The following is an 18756-nucleotide window of genomic DNA, read 5'->3' on the forward strand; positions in this document are numbered from 1 at the left end:
AGATAAGTAAAAATCCAATTTGAAGAATAGAGAAAAAAATGTTAAAAATAAATAAATAAGCAGCTTCAGAAATCTTGACACTATCATAAGACCTAACATTTGTGTCATCAGAGACCCAGAATGTGAAGAGAATGGTTGTGGTGTGGCAAAAATATTTGAAGAAATAATGGCATACTGATTGGAAAGGAAGAAATAAAACTGTCTCTATTTGCAGACGGCATGATTGTATATGTAGAAAATCCCAAGGAATCCACAAAAAAATTCCTACAATAAATGAGTTTAGCAAGTGGTTCAATGTCAGCCCACAAAAAGTAATCATATTTCTGTATACTAGCAATAAACAATTGAAAACTGAATTTAAAAAAATCCATTTATAGTAGCTCTCCCAAAATGAAAGAATTAGGTATAAATGTAGCAAAATATGTATGAGATCTCTATGCTGAAAACTGTAAAACCCTGATTTAAAAAAAAAGTAAGACAATTTAAATAAATGGAGAGACATGTATTCATGAATTGGAAGATTCACTATAGTTAAGATGTTGATTCTCCTCAAGTTGATTTATAGATTTAAAGCAAAAACAACAGCAACAACAACAAAAATCCCAGCAGCACTGTTTGTAGTTATAGAGAAACCAATTTTAGAATTTGTATAGAAAGGCAAAGGACCTAAAACAACCAAAACAATTTTGAAAAAGAAAAATGTTGGGGGAGGGTGGGAGGGAGGGAGACGCAAGAGGGAAGAGATATGGGAACATATGTATATGTATAACTGATTCACTTTGTTATAAAGCAGAAACTAACACACCATTGTAAAGCAATTATACTCCAATAAAGATGTTAAATAAATAAATAGATATAAATTTAAAAAGAAGAAAAATGTTGGAAAAATGAAACTACATGATTTTAAAACTTAGTACAAAGCTACCACAATCAAGACTGTGATATTGGCAAAGGGATAGACATATAGATCAATTAAATAGATTCTAGAAATAGACTCACACAAATATGGCCAAAGTTGCAAAGTGGAAAAAGAATAGCACTTTTGATAAGTGGTGTTGGAACAATTGGACATCCAAATACAGAAATAGTGAACCTTGACCTAAACCACACACATTATACAAAAATAAACTTAAAATGTACTGCACATCATCTTCCCAGACCAGGGCTCGAACTCGTGTCCCCTGCATTGGCAGGCAGATTCTTAACCACTGTGCTACCAGGGAAGCCCTCTCATTTCTTCTTGTACTTTATATTTTGATTCTTTACTATTTGATGCATATTGATCTGTGAAAGTTATATTTTCATTTGAAATTGTCTCTGATAATAATACAATATTTGTCCTGATTATTGCTTCTGAACTGGAATTTGACATTGTCTTAACAACCTCAGAACCACCATGAGGATTAAATGAGATGTTACATGTCCTGAGCACTAAATAAATGTCAGCTATTATATCTCAAAAATAAATAAATAAAATAAAATGTACCACATTTAAATGTGAAATATAAAGCTATACAGCTTTTAGAAGCAAACGTGGAAAATCTTTGTGAGCTGGTATAAGCAAGAAGTCGTTTCACATGATACCAAAATCATGATTGATAAAAGAAGAAACTGATGAATTGGACTGAATCAAATTAAAAGCTTTGCTTGTGAAAGACACTGTTAAGAGAATGAAAAGACAGATTATAGACTGGGAGAAAATATTTGCAAATCACATACCTGCAAAGGACTTATATTCAGAATATGTAAAAACTCTGAAAACTCAACAGTAAGAAAACAATCTAATTAAAAATCTTTAATGGGCTTTGGCAGAGAGGATATAGAGTGGAATATCAGCTCAACAAAAGATGTTTAACATAGGGGAATGCAAATTAAAGTCATGGTGAATTCCTGCTGCACATCTATTGAAATAGTATAAAACTTTTGACAATACCAAGTGCTAACAAGGACATAGAGCAACTGGAACCCTCATACCTTGCTGGAGGGGATGCAAATTGATACAGCTCCTCTGGAAAACAATTGAACATATACTTACCATATGTTCGATATGGATTCACTCTGTGACCCAGCAGTCCCACTCATAGGCATTTAACCTAAAGAAATGAAAATTTACATTCATATAGAAACATATACATAAATATTTATATCAGCTTTATTCTTAATTACCAAAAATATGTCCTTCAGAGAGTGAATGGCTAAATCAGCTGTGATATATCCATACAATGGAATACTATTCTGTAATAAAAAAGAATGAATTACTGATAAACACAACAATTCTTAATTTCTTCTTCTTAGGGAAATCACTTCAGGAACCTCCTAGTCTGCTCCAGTTAGGCCTGGTTATTTTCTACATTCACAGCTATTGTCCTTGGATCACCCTGCAGTTTCTTCCTGGGGACTCCCCTTGCTTCTCTTTTGTATTGTATGCCTTGTTGAATCCCTTTCTCTTTTTCGTTTATTCTCATTTTAGTGAAGCACCTCTCTACTAACTTCTTGAGTAAAGGGTGCATGGGAGATATATTTTTGAGACCTCTCTTGTATGTCTACCCTGATGTTAAAAGACACTGGCTGGATATAGAATTATGGATTGAAAATAATTTTACTTCAGAAATTTGTCTTCAGACTCACTGTAGTGGTTGAGAAAGGTAATTCCCATTGTGATTCTTATTACTTTGGCAACTTGTTTTCTTCTTTTTCTCCAGTGTTGTGCCATTTGTGTATTTTCATTTAGTAAGCCAGGCTGTGTGCTTTATTGAAACTTGCAATCTGAAAGTTTTTCTTGGGAAATTTTCTTGAATTATTTTGTTGGTGGTTTCCACCCATTTATTTTAATCTGTCTTCTCTTCTGGAACACCTACCTATTATACAGATATTGGGCCTCTTGTAGTGGTCTCCTAATTCTTTATCTTTTCTCTCTTTTTTTAAACATATATTTGTTTATACATTTTTGTAATAGTTTAGTACATTTTAAAAATAGATAGGGTGAGGAAATCATGCTCTTTTTTTTTCATTCTAATCATAAAAGCCTGCTAGTTTTAAATTGGCCATTGTGATAGGATAGTCTTGTTTAAATGATGAACTTCCCTGTAATGGTTATCTAGACTGAAGAGTTTGGAAACTTTCTTCTGCCTTTAGCTCCTGGTGAGCTACTTAGAACCTAAAGGATTGTTAGATGGGCATTCTCATGAATGCTGATAGAAGCCTTTATTCCTTAGACTCCTTGGCTGAATTATTTTTCCTAGGGATTTGGCTTAGAAGACACCCTTCCTTCTTTTGGTATCACTGTCAAGTTAACTCAATCAAGCTCCAGGCTCTATGATGTATTCTAATCTAATCTCTTGCTTTCTCTGTAATGCTTATTCTTCATTTTTATAAGCTATAATTTGATCTTGTACTGCCTATATTGGTCTTGTAATACATTTATTGCTTCTAACAAGATTGTAAATTCTTTGAGGAAGGGACCTAGCCTTATACTTTTCTATCTCCCATTGGTGTGGATATTTCATGAGTTATTATTAGGATAGATACGGTTTGTTTGTTTTTGGTGAGGAGTGGGTAAATATGAGGAGTAAATGATAGATAGATAAGGAAGCTACTTTTGTTGTATCTTTAGTAGTCTAATTGTCCAGCTTTGCAGAATCCCCTTATTTGCTAATTTGTAATTGACCTGGAATTTGTTCTTTGAATTCCAGAACATCCCCATTTAGTGGGTTAGGGATACTTTTAGTTCAGGTTTTCACTTTATTACTAAATGGCTTCTTTTATTTAAAAAGAAAAATAACTGATGCCCATTTTGATTGATTTACTTTCCTCTAGCAGCAAGTTATGTAAAATTACTTGCCTTTTGCATGACATTTTACTCTTATTAATATTTAACACTCTCAGTGTTAAATATGGATTGTTGATGTCGACCACCAAACCACCACCTGCCATAGTTTTAAGCTCTTGAAAGCAAGAATAGTAGATGATCATCTGAAATTATAAGAACAAAAATGATTGTTTAGGTTATGGGTGATATTTTGAGTGGTTGGTAAAGATCTGGTTTGTATGTTTAGGATTCCTTTTGTCTTTTAGCAGATTTCTAAGAGTAGACACATAAACAGAAAGTTAAAATTCGTTTGTTGATATATTTCCATCCTGTGTTTTCTTGTGGTCAACAACCTATGATTCCTAGTGATCAGTGCTGCCTTGCTGACTTCTCTTCTTTCTCTAGTTCCATCTGTGCACCAGACTCTGCTGCTCTTATTTGTCTCTAGGGAACTCTTATTTTAATTGTCTTGTTTATTTTTTCCCCCTCAGTGCCTGGCTCCGTGACTGACTTGCTAAATATCTGAAAATCTAATCCTGAGTATTAATTCGTTAATATTACCTCCTACAGGGATATTTAGATTTTTAAGAGCTGTATTTGATTTGAGGAGGCAAGGTTGAGGGAAATAAATGTGAGCAAAAAATAAAGTAGAACATTTGTGAGGGACAATAAAAAAGAAACAGACTTCAGAGTGTATAATTCTTGTTAAACTGAAGGAAATGAGGTTTGATAAGTAATGTAGAATGAATCTTGAATTCCAGGCTCACCATTTTAATCTTATTTCTTCAGGCATTATTGTTTATGGTCTCTTGAGCAGGCAAATGATAAAAACAGTTATTTGGGGGAGATATCATATGAATAGTGTGTGGGTAGTGACATTATGGGACATGTTTGGCCTGGTCCACTGAAGTACAGTCAGATTTGACAGAATGGATGGTGCCAAAGAGAGGCACATGCTAGGTGAGCCTGGTCAGTAGAGCCAAGATTTGAACTTATATCTGTCTCCTTCCAAAATTAGTGCTCATAATCACTAAGCTTTAATGATAGTAATAGGGAGCATATATTGAGCATTTATTATGTACCAGGCAGTATATTAAGGATTAGACATACTTTAGCTGATTTCACTTGTGCAGTAACTCTTTGAGGTAAGTGCTATCTTACTCTTCATGCGGCTTGTAGAGGTTAAGTAACAAACTAGCAAGTGAAAAAGCTGATATTTAGTTCAAGCAGTCTTGAGCACATGCACTTTTCCTACACACCAAGCTGAAAGATTCAGAGGTGGGATATGCTTTAGTTATATTTTGATGGTTTCCTTTGCTGTGCAGAAACTTTTTGATTTAGTGTAATCCCACTTGTTTATTTTTGCATTTGTCATCTTTGCCCTTGTCAAGTCCAAAAAAATCATTGCCAAGGCTGATGTCAAGGAACTTACCCCTTGTGTTTTCTTCCATGAGTTTTATGGTTTCAGGTCTTATGGTCAAGTCTTTAATCCATTTTGATGGATTGTTGATTGTTGATAGTTGATTTTTGTATATGGTATAAGATAGGGTCTGCTTTTCATTCTTTTGTATGTGGCTGTCCATTCGATGCTCTTTTTTCCTGTGATTATCTTTTCCATATTGTGAACTTTATCTTCATGTTGGTTCCTTTCACAGTTGAGAGACGATTGCCCATAGCAACTGGAAGGGGGCTATATTATTTCTCTTTAAGTGTAACATCGCTTCTCATAATTATATGAAGGTATTGAGTTTTGCTCTGATTTCCCTGAAACAATTATACTTGTTAGAGTAATATCATGCATTGATTATCTTAAGTCTTGAATATCTAGTTTTCTTTCCATCATCAGAGTGATCTCAATTTCTAGATTATTCTGATTGGCTTAGAGCAATTAATGCCCAGCCTTGCCAGAGAGTGAATCAGACTCATTGAGACAGTGGATATACAATTGAGGAAGATCGTTCCCCAAGGGAAATTTGGGTGCTGTTAGTATGGAAGAATGAACACTGAATAGTTAATCAAGAAAATGATTTATAAATATATTATCTCATTTAATTTTTTTCAATAGCTCTGCTGAGGAAACCAAGACTTGCTCAAGGTCCCATAATTACTAAGTGGCAGAGCTGAAATCTAACTCAAAGCCAACATTTTTTCTTTACAGCAGTATTGTGTCTCCTTCAAAGAAAAATAATAGGTTGTCCTGCATCATATATGGCATTAATGACCCTACCTTCTAAGGTTCAAAAGTGATTTTCTACAGACTCCTTATTTAAAACTTAATCATCACAAGGTACCAAAAGTTATGGGGTACCGCTTAAGCAGTACTTAGAAGGAAATTTATAGCAGTAGACACCTACATTATGAGGCCAGAAAGATCTTCAGTAAATAACCTAACCTACCACCTTATGACACTAGAAAAAGAAGAGCAAGTTAAACCTAAAGCAAGCAGAAGGACGGAAATAATAAAGATTACAGTGGAAATTAATAGAAGAAAACAGAAAAACAATAGGGGAAAATTCACAAAACCAAAAATTGGTTCTTTAAAAAAATGAACAAAATTGACAGACCTTTAGCTAGACAGACTAAGAAAAAAAAGAAGACAAATTACTAAAATCAGGAATGGAAGAGGAGACATTTCTGCTGACCTTACAGAAATATAAAATGGATTATAATAAGGGAATGCTATGGACTACATGACAAAAAAATAATTTACATGAAATGGACAAATTCCTAGAAAGACCTAAACTGTTGAAACTGACTCATGAAGAAATAGAAAATCTGAATAGATTTCCTTCTCAATCTCCTTCACCATTTCCTTTTTCCTTCCCTGACGTGTTGGTGTTCTGGCGTTGACCCAGTTCTCTCAAACTATCCATCTTCTTTGGGTAGTCAACTCCATTGACAATACACAGATCTATTACTTTATATAGTTGACCTCTGTTAAACTCTACCCCTAAATTTCTAACACAACTTGCATGTCCTATAGATAAATTGGTGCAAAATCCCCAAACCAGAAATCATTATCCTCTCTCATACTTTTTTTTTTTGCGGTACGCGGGCCTCTCACTGTTGTGGCCTCTCCGTTGCGGAGCACAGGCTCCGGACGCGCAGGCTCAGCGGCCATGGCTCACGGGCCCAGCCGCTCCGCGGCATGTGGGATCTTCCCGGACCGGGGCACGAACCCGTGTCCTCTACATCGGCAGGCGGATGCTCAACCACTGCGCCATCAGGGAAGCCCTATCCCCTCTCATACTTTTGTCTTGGTTTATATTAATGCAGTTTACCTTGTCCACTTAGCTTAAGCTAAAAGTCTTCCTTCACTTTCTTCTCTTCCATAATCTGTCTTTTCTGTCTCTTAAAGCTTAACTTGAAAGCTTAATTCTCACTCCCAGTGCTTTAATTTGAACCTTCCTTATCTTTTACCTCGTCTGTCGTTTTAACCTCCTAATTGATCTCCCTGCCTTAATCTCTTATATAAATCAGCATCTAATGGTGAACAGCATTACCTTTCCAAAACACAGGCCAAATCATGTAGCTCTCATGCTTGAAAACCTTTGAACTACCTCCTCCCATCCCCAACTGTCACCCATTATCTAATAATGAGTCAAATCTGAATTCCTTTATGTGGCATATAAGACTTCAGTGTACTTTTCTTGCCTCAGCATGCCCCCGACCTGAGCCTACGTTTTAACTATTATCCAGCCCTCTGGCCTTGTTAACTCTATTAATTATCTTTCACATATGCTTGGATCCTTCACACTTTGTGTCCTCTTAGAATACTCTTCTCATATATTTAAAATTTAGTGATTTAACTCTCATGAAAAGCCTCATAAACAAAATTTTCACATCTTCTGTGTGTTCACAGCAATTTGTCTATAATGTAGAGCTCATCATACTGTATTACAATTTTTTGTTTATATATCTGGGCTGTGAATTCCTTGAGGGCATGGGTCTTAATTTATCTTGTATTCCTAGTGCCTACTTTAGTTTTTGGCACATAGTAGGTCCTCTTGTCTGTGTTTTGTCATAGTCTTTATTTATCTTTTAGTTTTAATATTTATTTACAAGGTGTTACTTGACTTTAAAATCTGTTTCAATTGTTTCTGGCGTAATGGATAAGAACAAAGGCTCTAAAATCAAACTGCTCCATCATTTTCCAGCTGTGGGGTCTTGAACAAAGTACTTAACCTCACTAAGCCGCCATTTTCACATTGGAAAAATAGGGAAAATAATAATACTTATGCTATTAAGTTGTGAGGATTAAATACACATAAAGCATTAACATAATGCCTAGCAGAGTGTGCTTCCTATTATGCATGCTTTATTAGTTATTGTTATTTCTATTAATTTGTTCATTCACAAATATCAGTCAGGTGTTTCACTCTTTGCCAGGTACTGTGGGGTAGGTAACAGAAGAGACAGACATGGTCCCTGTACTCATGGAGTGATACCTCAGTTTGTACTAGTTATTATAAAAGTTATTTTAAGAATTGCTCTAAGTGGTGGTGAAGAGTTACTGTTTCAGTTAAATTGCAGTTTCTCCGTACTTCCAAAAATTTGTACATATTTACTGAACTAACTTTATTAAGTAGTTTCATTAATTGCATATATCTAAAGTATAAGATCAGTAGTGTACTGTGTTATAATGTATGAGATAAGAACTCATTAAGCTCTTGCCTAAAGCAGTGAAGATGTACCAGGGAATCCTAGAAGATTTGCTATTGACTTTGTGTTTTGGTTACCCAGTAAAGGGTCTAGTTTATTTGATTTTTATCGTTTTAAAAGTAGGGTGGTTTTAGTATCAAGAGATAAATAGTATTCTGACATGACTTATCATAAAGATATTTTTAAAAGGGCATTCCTAGAGGAGTTAAATTTCACATGGCCTTTTGTTATTAGATGATTTAAACGTCTTTGTAATAGAGATGCTGCGTTTAAATGTTACATGATAGGTGGAATCTTGAGGAATGGATAATAAGAAAATACTTTAAAATGATTTTTTAATTGTTTCTATGAAGCTGAGGAAAAGAGTAAGTTACCAATTGGTGGTCATTTTAATCCTTTCATTCTTACTACAATTTATTAGATTACTTAGTTTTGCAAACATATGTAAAATATATGTAAAGTGATGTACATACATTGTACACATTGTGAATTATTGTTCCCATTGCACCTGTTCTTGCTAGTTATGGCCCTTTTCAACAAAAGCACAGAGAATGAGAGAACAATGTGATAACCTAGATGCAAAAGAGAAGTGTGGAATTATTAACTAAATTAAATCTGGACTGTATTTATATTTTAAATCAGTCAGTGGACTAATTCTTTTTGATTGTTGGGATGTATTTCTTAACAGTCTAACAAAATTTGTCATTCTAGCTCTTGGTCTGTGACTTCCTCTCTTTTTAGGCAAGCTTATTCAAAGATTGCCCTCATTGTCTCATGTTCCATTTACTCTTTAACCCATTATAGACTAGATTCTGCCCTTTCCACTCACCAGTGACTTCCTAATTTTTTATATTAATGAGCACTTCTCAGCCTTTCTATAGTATTTGTCACTGGCCACTTCCACCTTAAAATGCTCTTCTCCTTTGGATTCTGTGATCTATATCCATTTCTTATAGTTTGCTCTCAGGCTGTTACTGTTTCCTTCATGGGCTCTTTTATTTCTGCTCATGCTTTAAATGGTTCATTTTGTAGAATTCTGTTCTTCGGTTTCTTTTCTTCTCATTATTTATTCTTTCAACTTGGAAATCTTCCATTTATGTTTGTAGTTCCATCTGCCTTCCATGAACCAATCCTTCCCCAATGTATTTCTGGAGTTCAGCTTTTTGTCTGAGCACCAGGCTTGAAATTACAATTGTCTACTGAATTCAACTGGTTGTCCTCAAACTCAACATTGTGATATCCCTTAAAATCTATGCAACCTACTATATTCTCTTATTTTGGTACAACTTTTACTTGTGCCAATTTCTAGTCAAAAACTATATCTTTAGTATCTCTCAGATTTATCCTATTTTTTAATCTATCTATAATACATAAGATTCAAAAAAAGGTTCAAACCCTTATTCTCTCTCTTGAGATATTGTAACTGTCAGCAGAGTGACCATTCTGCCTCCATAGTTGAGCTGTCTGTAGTCGATCTTCCTCATTGCTACCATAGTGATGTTCTAAAATGGAATGTTTTAAGTGTTTATCTTTTAGATGCTTCTCACTACACAGCAGTAGTTTCCAAATACCTGGATGTTTCAAAATCATCCATGGCCTGTCTGCTTTTGGGTCATTTAGAGAACTTTTGAAAGCTCATATCCTGTATCTTCCGCCACAGATTCTGAATCAGTATAAAGTTTAGGAGTTTTCAAAAAGTTTCCCAGATGATTTTGATAAGCAGCCAGGGTTGGAAAATATTGACTTATACATATGGTTCAGATTCCTTATCGTGGAGTCCAAGACCCTTCTGGATTTGGTGCCTGCCTGTTTCTCCAGCATCATCTCATTCTATTCTCCCTCCCTTCATTAACTATTCTCCAGCCTGATTCCCTCTTCTGGCCCTGGAATCCACCAGTCCTGATCCTCTTCTATCACCTTTGTTTGCTTTTGCTGAATCAGGGGCAGGACCCTAGCCTCTGTCTGCTCCATCTCTGCTTCCCTCTGCATTCTAGCCACTAGCAGCTCCTTGGATTTCACATGTGGAATTCAGGTTGAAAACCACTGAGCAAATCCAAATCAATAAGGCCCAGAAAGATGAAGGGACTCACTGAGTCTATAATGGTGAATGGCAGACCATATCTAAAATTCAGGGTTTATATTCCTAACATAGTTCTTATTTATCGCTCTTCTGTGCTTTCAGATGTATCATGTCTGGGCAAGTTGATCTGAAACGACCTCTTAATTCTTTCCTTCCTAAATAAATTATCATTCATTTGTTCCCTCATTTACTTGTTTATTTATTCATTTAGTAAACATTTATTTGACTACAGAAAGAGCAGTGTAGGATATGGAGAGAGATGGGTAGAAAATTTGAATAATACTAATTTCCTGTCCTTAAGGTTCTTAAGATAGGTCCTTTACATTCGATCATAAAATACTATACAGAAAAACAAATTATTAATTTTTAAGAAGAGAAACTGTAGTATAACCTTTTCTACTATCTTCTTTCTTTCTTTCTTTTATCCAGGGAAAGACCATGTTTGTAGATTTATTGGCTGTGGGAGGAATGATCGATTCAACTATGTGGTCATGCAGTTGCAGGTAGGTTACTTTGAAAATGTATCTTAAAATTGTCCAGTTTTGATCAAAATACCTAATTATAGTAGATATGAATAAAATTAACAACATTCTTGGTATCATCTCAGAATGTTTTATACTATGCAGATGGAACTTTAAACAGACCTGATAACAGATTTTTCCAAAGATGGAAGGGTTGTCTCTGTCAACTATTTAGTTGATGCATATCTTCATTGATGGTCATCATTGCAAAGTTTTTGATTCCCACATGGATTGCTGGATATAATATGAGTTTTGTCCTGTCCCTGTCCCTTCCTTCTCCACCTTTCACTACCTTAAGGGCTCTAGTTTTCCATTTTCACAAGTATCAACCTTGACTGCTTGAAAATTTAAAAATAAGATGAGATAGAGGAGAAATGCCATTCCTCTTTCTCTTTATCATTAACATAGCTCTGTTCCCCTATCCTTTAGATGGAAAGTGGAGTTGGGTTGGTTAGCAGATGCAAGAAATTCAGAAGGGGAGCATTGAAGTAATGACTCCAACAAGGAGAAGAGAGAAAGCATCCCATTCTCTCTGACACTGCCTCTGCCCCTGAATGAACACACACACACACACACAGCTCTGAACCTGTAGTCACCATCAGTGTGTAAAAGCCATAGTTCAGGGACTTCCCTGGTGGTGCAGTGGTTAAGAATCTGCCTGCCAATGCAGGGGGCATGGGTTCGATCCCTGGTCCGGGAAGATCCCATATGCCACAGAGCAACTAAGCCCGTGTGCCATAACTACTGAGCCTGTGTGCTGTAACTACTGAAGCCTGTGCGCCATAGAGCCCATGCTCCGCAACAAGAGAAGCCACCACAATGAGAAAGCCCGCGCACCGCGTTGAAGAATAGCCTGTGCTCACTCCAACTTGAGAAAGCCCACTTGCAGCCACAAAGACCCAACACAGCCAAAATCAATAATAAAAAAATAAAATAAAATAAAGGACATGGTTCACTTTGCTGCCTAGTTTAGGGTCCTCAGAGTTTCCCTTCATCTTTAGCAAAGTTTGTTTTAGGCATTTGATTCTTTTATTTATTTATTTTTTCAACTTAGCTACATAGTAGTGATTTCAGAGACATAGATCCTGACCTAAATTCTTCCTCTTCTTTTTTTGTTTCCCTCAGCTATCCTTCAGCATTTGATTTAGATCTATAGATATTAATCTCCCTGCAGACTGTAGCCTTAAAGTCTTTGAATCATGTGATTCACTACTCTTGAGCCAGCATAGTTTTGTTTCTTGAAGTAGCTATCCCTGTATCTTTTTAGGTCATTAGTATGGACCATTCTGTCTTTCACTTTGACCAATAATAATATAACTTTTTGTATGCTATTTTATAGTTTTCTTCTGGATTTATCATGCACCTTATTTGATCCTTATCATATCCCCTGAAGAGGATAGGACAGGTTTTATCCCCATTTTGCAAATGAAGAGACTTAAGCTCAAGGAGGTTTGTGGTTTGCCTGAGACTGACTAACTTGATGGGTGTTAGGACTTGATGGAAGCCTGAGGCCAATATTCTTGGCACAATAAAACTATTTTTGTCTTTAGGCTACTACTGACTGGGGAACATGGACAGTCTTTTTTAGTCTGCAGTCTCTCTCTCAGTCCTAGCATATACTTGGTTTTATTTTATTTGCACTTAACCTTAATCTCACTTTCTGGAAATGGGAAGGCTCCTAGTCTGGGAGAACTAAGGAGGCTGGTGTATATCAGATAACGATGGCTTTTGTGACCTTTGGCAAGCGCCTATGGACCCATACAAGAACCTTTCAATTTGACTTGCATGCTGTATTCTTTTCTGTCATGCGAAAATTAACCCACCATTAACCTCCCATCCCTACAGTTATGGTTGACTTGATTTGAGGCAAGACTAAAGCTGTTATAACTGTTCAAGGGTTCTTTCTCTTATTTGACATACTGAGGGGTTTCCTACATATATTTTAATAAAATGTATATGCTCAGACCCAGCTTCTCACTGACATTTCTAATTTTTTCTAAAAACCCTCATTGTTCTGAAGTTAACTTCAGTCTTTTCCTCCTGGCAATTCAATTATATAATATCTGCTGTTAAAAATTTTAAGGAATAATCCTGTTTCTCTTGTAGAAATTCTAGCTGTTTACCATTAAAATGGATCTGAAATCTAATAGGGTTCAAGTAGTCACACACGTTTCTTTTCTCATTTCTACTAGGAAGACCTTGGCCAGGTCTTATTTCATATCCTGTCACTATTGAGGCTTTACACGATCATTCTTAGTATAGCCAAAGGGTGATATTTTGTGATAGGCATATCACCTAGGAAGGGGCAAAAAATGCCTGTAACCAGTACAGATGTGGATCTAGATTGCCTAACATCAGGACTGCTATATATATTATATATATATATATATATATATATATATATATACACACATATATATATATATATTTTTTTTTTTGTGGTACACGGGCCTCTCCCTGTTGTGGCCTCTCCCGTTGCGGAGCACAGGCTCCGGACGCGCAGGCTCAGCGGCCATGGCTCACGGGCCCAGCTGCTCTGCGGCATGTGGGATCTTCCCGGACTGGGGCACAAACCCGTGTCCCCTGCATCGGCAGGCTGACTCTCAACCACTGTGCCACCAGGGAAGCCCAACTGCTATATATTTTTAAACTTTTTATTATTGTGGAAAAATTAAACATAAACAAAAGTAGAGCAAATAGTATAATGAATATCCATGTACTCACCACCCAGCTTCAGTCATCATCAATATATGGCCAATCTTGGGCTTCCCTGGTGGCGCAGTGGTTGGGAGTCTGCCTGCCGATGCAGGGGACACGGGTTCGTGCCCCGGTCCGGGAAGATCCCACATGCCGTGGAGCGGCTGGGCTCGTGAGCCGTGGCCGCTGAGCCTGCGCGTCCGGAGCCTGTGCTCCGCAACAGGAGAGGCCACAAGAGTGAGAGGCCCACGTACCGGAAAAAAAAAAAGGCCAATCTTATCTGAGGTGTAGTCTCCCTTTCCTCTCTTTCCCCAGATAATTTCAAAGAAAATCCAAGGCATATTTTATCTGTAAGTATATCAATATATATTTCTAAGAGTCAAGGATTCTTTTTTTCCCACTGTTAACCATAATGCACAATAGTATCTTAATAACATCAATTATCAAGTCAATCTTTAGATTTTCTTGATTGTTTCTCTCCCTTATTATTATTTTTTTATATTTGTTTTACTTGAATCTGGTTCCAGACAAGGTTCACACATTGTATTTTGTGCATACATATCTCTTAAGCCTCTTTTAATCTTTAGGTTCCCTCTCATTTTTTTTTCTTACAGTTTTCTTTTTGTTGTTTGTGTCATTGATAAAAACAGAGTCATTCGTCATGCAGAAGTTTCCATATTCTGGATTTTGCTGATTGTCTCCATGTGGTGATATTTAACATGTTCTTCTGTCCCCTGTATTTTCTATAAACTTGTGATTAGATCAGATTCCACTTTTGTTTTATTTGGCTAGAATACTTCAGAGGTGGGTTGTGTGCTTCCTATTTATATCACATCAGTAGGCAGTGTCTGGTGGTCTCTCTTTTAGTTACGTTAAGATTGATCAGTGAGGTTTCGGGGCCATCAGCCTCTCCATCCATTTTAAAGTTCCCAGTGATTTTTCTCTTAGGTTTTATCAACCCTGTAGTAACCACTGCCTAGATTCATTACTTCAGTGGGGTTGCAAATAACACTGTTGTAATTTTATAATCTCTTCTTTATTAGCTGGACTTCTTTAAAAAGCACTCCACCAACTATCAGGTTATCCTAAGGTACATTTCACACAGAAGGGACGGACTAATGTTTGATTCTTTTATTTAAAAATTTTCAGAATAATGAGTTGGTTCCTCAGTAGGGAACCTTGATAGCATCCTTACTTTCTGATTCCTCTTAATGATAAATGGTATTTAGAGATGACAGTCTAGATGCTATGGGTGCTTGCTGCAGTTGGGTTGGTGATTGTTTTAAATTCTTTTCAAGTGGATAGGTTCAGGATTTTTTTTTTTTAAAGAAAAAATATATCATAGTTCATACTGATATTTCCAGTTCAGATTTGTGGTGATAGAATTGCTGGCATGTAACTTCTTTGATTTTGTGGCAATAGAATTGCTGGCATGTAACTTCTTTGATTTTATATTTTCATCTCTTTGCCTAATATATGTGGATGAAATGATATGGTTAGAATTTACATGAGAATAATCCAGTATATGTGTGTAGGAAGGGAGATGTTGTGTGTTGCATAGGGGGAGGGGAGGAGTGGATAACAGATGAAACAAGATTGGCCATTAATTGATAATTGTTAATTCTGGGTGATGGATAGGTATATGAGAGTTCATTCTTTTTTTAGTGGCTGCATAACAGTCAGTAAGATGACTGAACCATAATTTATTTAACCATTTCATTTATTGATGGATGTATAGATTGTCTTAAGGTTTTATCTATAACAAATAATAATCACCTGTAATATATAGCCTGAAGTATAATTTGGTGGATCAACCTGCATGTATGTACCATATTAATAATTCTTTTCCCCATACCCTTGCCAGCTTTGTTTTTATCTTCTCAGATTTTGTTAATTGATACCTTAGATTTATGTTTTAAAAGATTTAAAATTTAAAAAGCATTACTAATATCATAAATATACTTTAATTGATTTCCTTTCAAAAACTTTTATGATGGCAGAATTTGTTTACAGATAAAGTTCCAGTATTACTTTAGGTATATATTTGGCAGTCAAAATACTGATTTTTGAAGGAAAAAATTATTGAAATGCTAATAAAAGTTATTAGGTACATGACCTCATGGGATTATAAAATTCATTGCCCTAGATTATCAGTCATTTTACATTTGCTGAGGATGTAGAGAACAATAAAATAAATTCCACTAACATTAAAAAATAATAAAAAAGTTAACTACCAATTAATGCTGTGGGAAAACCTCATTTTTAAAGAGGATATGAAGTATTAAAGGCTCCTGACTTTTCCGTAATTTTTCAATTCTTGTATTACTTGATTACTATTTAATATTTTATTTTAAATGGTATTTAAGTCACTTAAGAATTTATTACTTTTCAGAAGTGAATTAACTGTCTTTAGTTGAGGTAATGGTATTAGTGGTATTAATCCCAAAACATACACTATAAAATTTTGGGTATAGAAAGATTAGGATGTTTAAAATTCCCTTGTGATATAGGAGCCAGTTTCCATTCTTTTGGGAGGTGGAACTGCAGCATCCTAGCCTGCTCTTCTGGTCAGATTGCTTGTTTGAAACCTATGCAATGAGGAATCTTCTGGGTAGAGCAGCACTGTGCAGTGGAAAAAGAACACTTTCCAGTCAAACAGACTTAGATTTGAAGAACAGTTTTACCTTAACAGGTCCAGAATTATTTAAAGTCTCTGAGCCTCAGTTTCCTCATCTGTAAAACAGGAATAACAACTTCTATTTAGGGTGCTAAGGACTAAACACAGTCATGAATGTAATACATCTGGCACAGGCTAGATAAATTCATTGCTTTTATCTACTGCTATAAGTAATCGAGTGTTTGTTTCATATCATTTTTATTTATAATAACAGTAATTAGCATTCATTGAGTACCTAGTGTGTGCCAGACAGTATTCTAAACACTACATGGATCTTGTTTAATCCTTACAAAGCAGTGTAAGGTAGGTATTATGGACCCCATTTTATAAGGAAACTGTGACACAGAAAAATTAAGTAGTCTGTATAGGAATATGTTAGGCAGTAATGAGGAATTACTTCCCTGTGTATATATCTTTTTTTTTTAAAGCTTTTTTTTTTTAAATTTTATTTATTTATTTTTTGTCTGTGTTGGGTCTTCATTTCTGTGCAAGGGCTTTCTCTAGTTGCAGCAAGCGGGGGCCACTCTTCATCGCGGTGCACGGGCCTCTCACTGTTGCAGCCTCTCTTGTTGTGGAGCACAGGCTCCAGACGCGCAGGCTCAGTAGTCGTGGCTCACGGGCCCAGTTGCTCCATGGCATGTGGGATCTTCCCAGACCAGGGGTCGAACCCGTGTCCCCTGCATCGGCAGGCAGACTCCCAACCACTGCGCCAACCAGGGAAGCCCGTATATATCTTTTTTAAGTAATCAAGACTATATTTTGTTATAACATCAGTGACAAAGGAAACACGGTAACTCAGAAACATATTATAGACGTAGAATAGACAAAGACAAATACTGTATGATATCACTTATATGTGGAATCTAAAAAATACAATAAACTAGTGAATAAAACCAAAAAGAAGCAGACTCACAGATATAGAGAACAAACTAGTGGTTACCAGTGGGGAGCGGGGAGAGGGGGTAGGGGCAGTATAGGGATAGGAGATTTTTAAAAAGGGTTATTATGGCATTATATGAAATCATGTGTGAAACTTTAGAAAATTGTGAAGTTCTATAGAATTTAAAGAATCCTTCATTCAGAAAAAAAAAGTTAAAAAGAAACATAATATGTTTAAAAAAAAACTTTGGTTATTCTTAAATTTCTCCGAAATGTTCATGCGTTATCTTAAGAGAATCTCTTCTCTTGAGTGAGAGGCTCATGATTCAGGTAAAATCCTTGCTATTTCAGTCAAAACATTTTTTAATGGTAAATGAGCAATTCTCTACTCTTCTCTTATACATTTAGTACAGTACTTGAAAGTGTTTATTTGGTTTCCACAGGGTCGGAATCTGGCGGATCTACGCCGAAGCCAGTCCCGGGGCACATTCACCATTAGCACTACTCTTCGGTTGGGTAGACAGATTCTGGAGTCTATTGAGAGCATCCATTCTGTGGGATTCTTGCACCGAGACATCAAACCGGTAGGGAGCCTTTTCCTCCAGATCACAGAATGAGTTTGCTTGGTACTCTTAATCTTATCATGGGACACAGTAAATTACAAATGTAGCTTTCTATATTAAATACAAGGTAGTATTTTAATTTCTGTGGCAAAGATGTAAACTTAAAGTACATGTAACTTGCCTTTTAATTTTAAAAAAATGATAATTACAAGCTATAACTTATAATAGAGAGCTTTTCTCATACAATGAAAATGTTGCTCAGCAGCCAAATTAAAAATTATTAATGCTTCACTATTATTATTATATGTGTTAACATTGTCAGTTACTTAGCCTTACACCTAAATTAATAGTTATTCTTTGGATTTCTTTTTCCTGATATTGGTTAAAAATATATACATATGTTGCTTTTAGATGTTGGCATTGTGTTCTTTGAACTGTTTCTCAAGTGACAAATTATACTTATAAGAAACCATCCATTATGAAGGAGCTTGATTTTTCTCCTGAGTGCTACAGTGCCAATATATAGTATTTTTTTCTATTCTGTCTTTTCTTAGAAATTGTCATTTCTGTAACTGTGAAATATGTCTTTATTTTCCCTTTCTTGGTTTTTGTATTACAAGGAGAAATGATCCATTTCTGATATGCTGTATTTACTATAAATTTATCATATGTTGGTTGTTGCAGTTGAAAATTATTTCCATCTGTTGCTACATGATTTCTAAAATTAAACAGTTTACATGAAAATGCCAACTAAAATTAACATAGTTGAGTCAAACTTAATGTAACATAGATTTCTCCTGCTTTTATTTTTATGTCAAGTTAAACGTCATTATTTGAGAACCATGGTGATTGAAGAGTTTCCATTTTGA

The 18756-nt window shown here is 35.7% G+C and overlaps 1 protein-coding gene across 6 annotated transcripts in view; it reads left to right on the top strand.

Moving 5' to 3' along the window:
* The window catches only part of TTBK2 (tau tubulin kinase 2), a 151165-nt gene that overhangs the window by 64436 nt on the left and 67973 nt on the right, over positions 1-18756 (top strand). For 4 of the 6 annotated variants that reach the window (XM_032623560.1, XM_032623563.1, XM_032623562.1 and 1 more), the window contains 2 exons: positions 10980-11053; positions 17768-17908. In XM_032623560.1, coding sequence (XP_032479451.1) covers positions 10980-11053; positions 17768-17908 — 215 coding nt within the window. Of the gene's footprint in view, positions 1-10979; positions 11054-17767; positions 17909-18756 lie in introns of those variants that run through there. The other 2 variants (XM_032623565.1, XM_032623566.1) reach the window with 2 other exon arrangements.

The sequence above is a fragment of the Phocoena sinus genome, chromosome 2, assembly GCF_008692025.1.
Source record: "Phocoena sinus isolate mPhoSin1 chromosome 2, mPhoSin1.pri, whole genome shotgun sequence".
NCBI lineage: Eukaryota > Metazoa > Chordata > Mammalia > Artiodactyla > Phocoenidae > Phocoena > Phocoena sinus.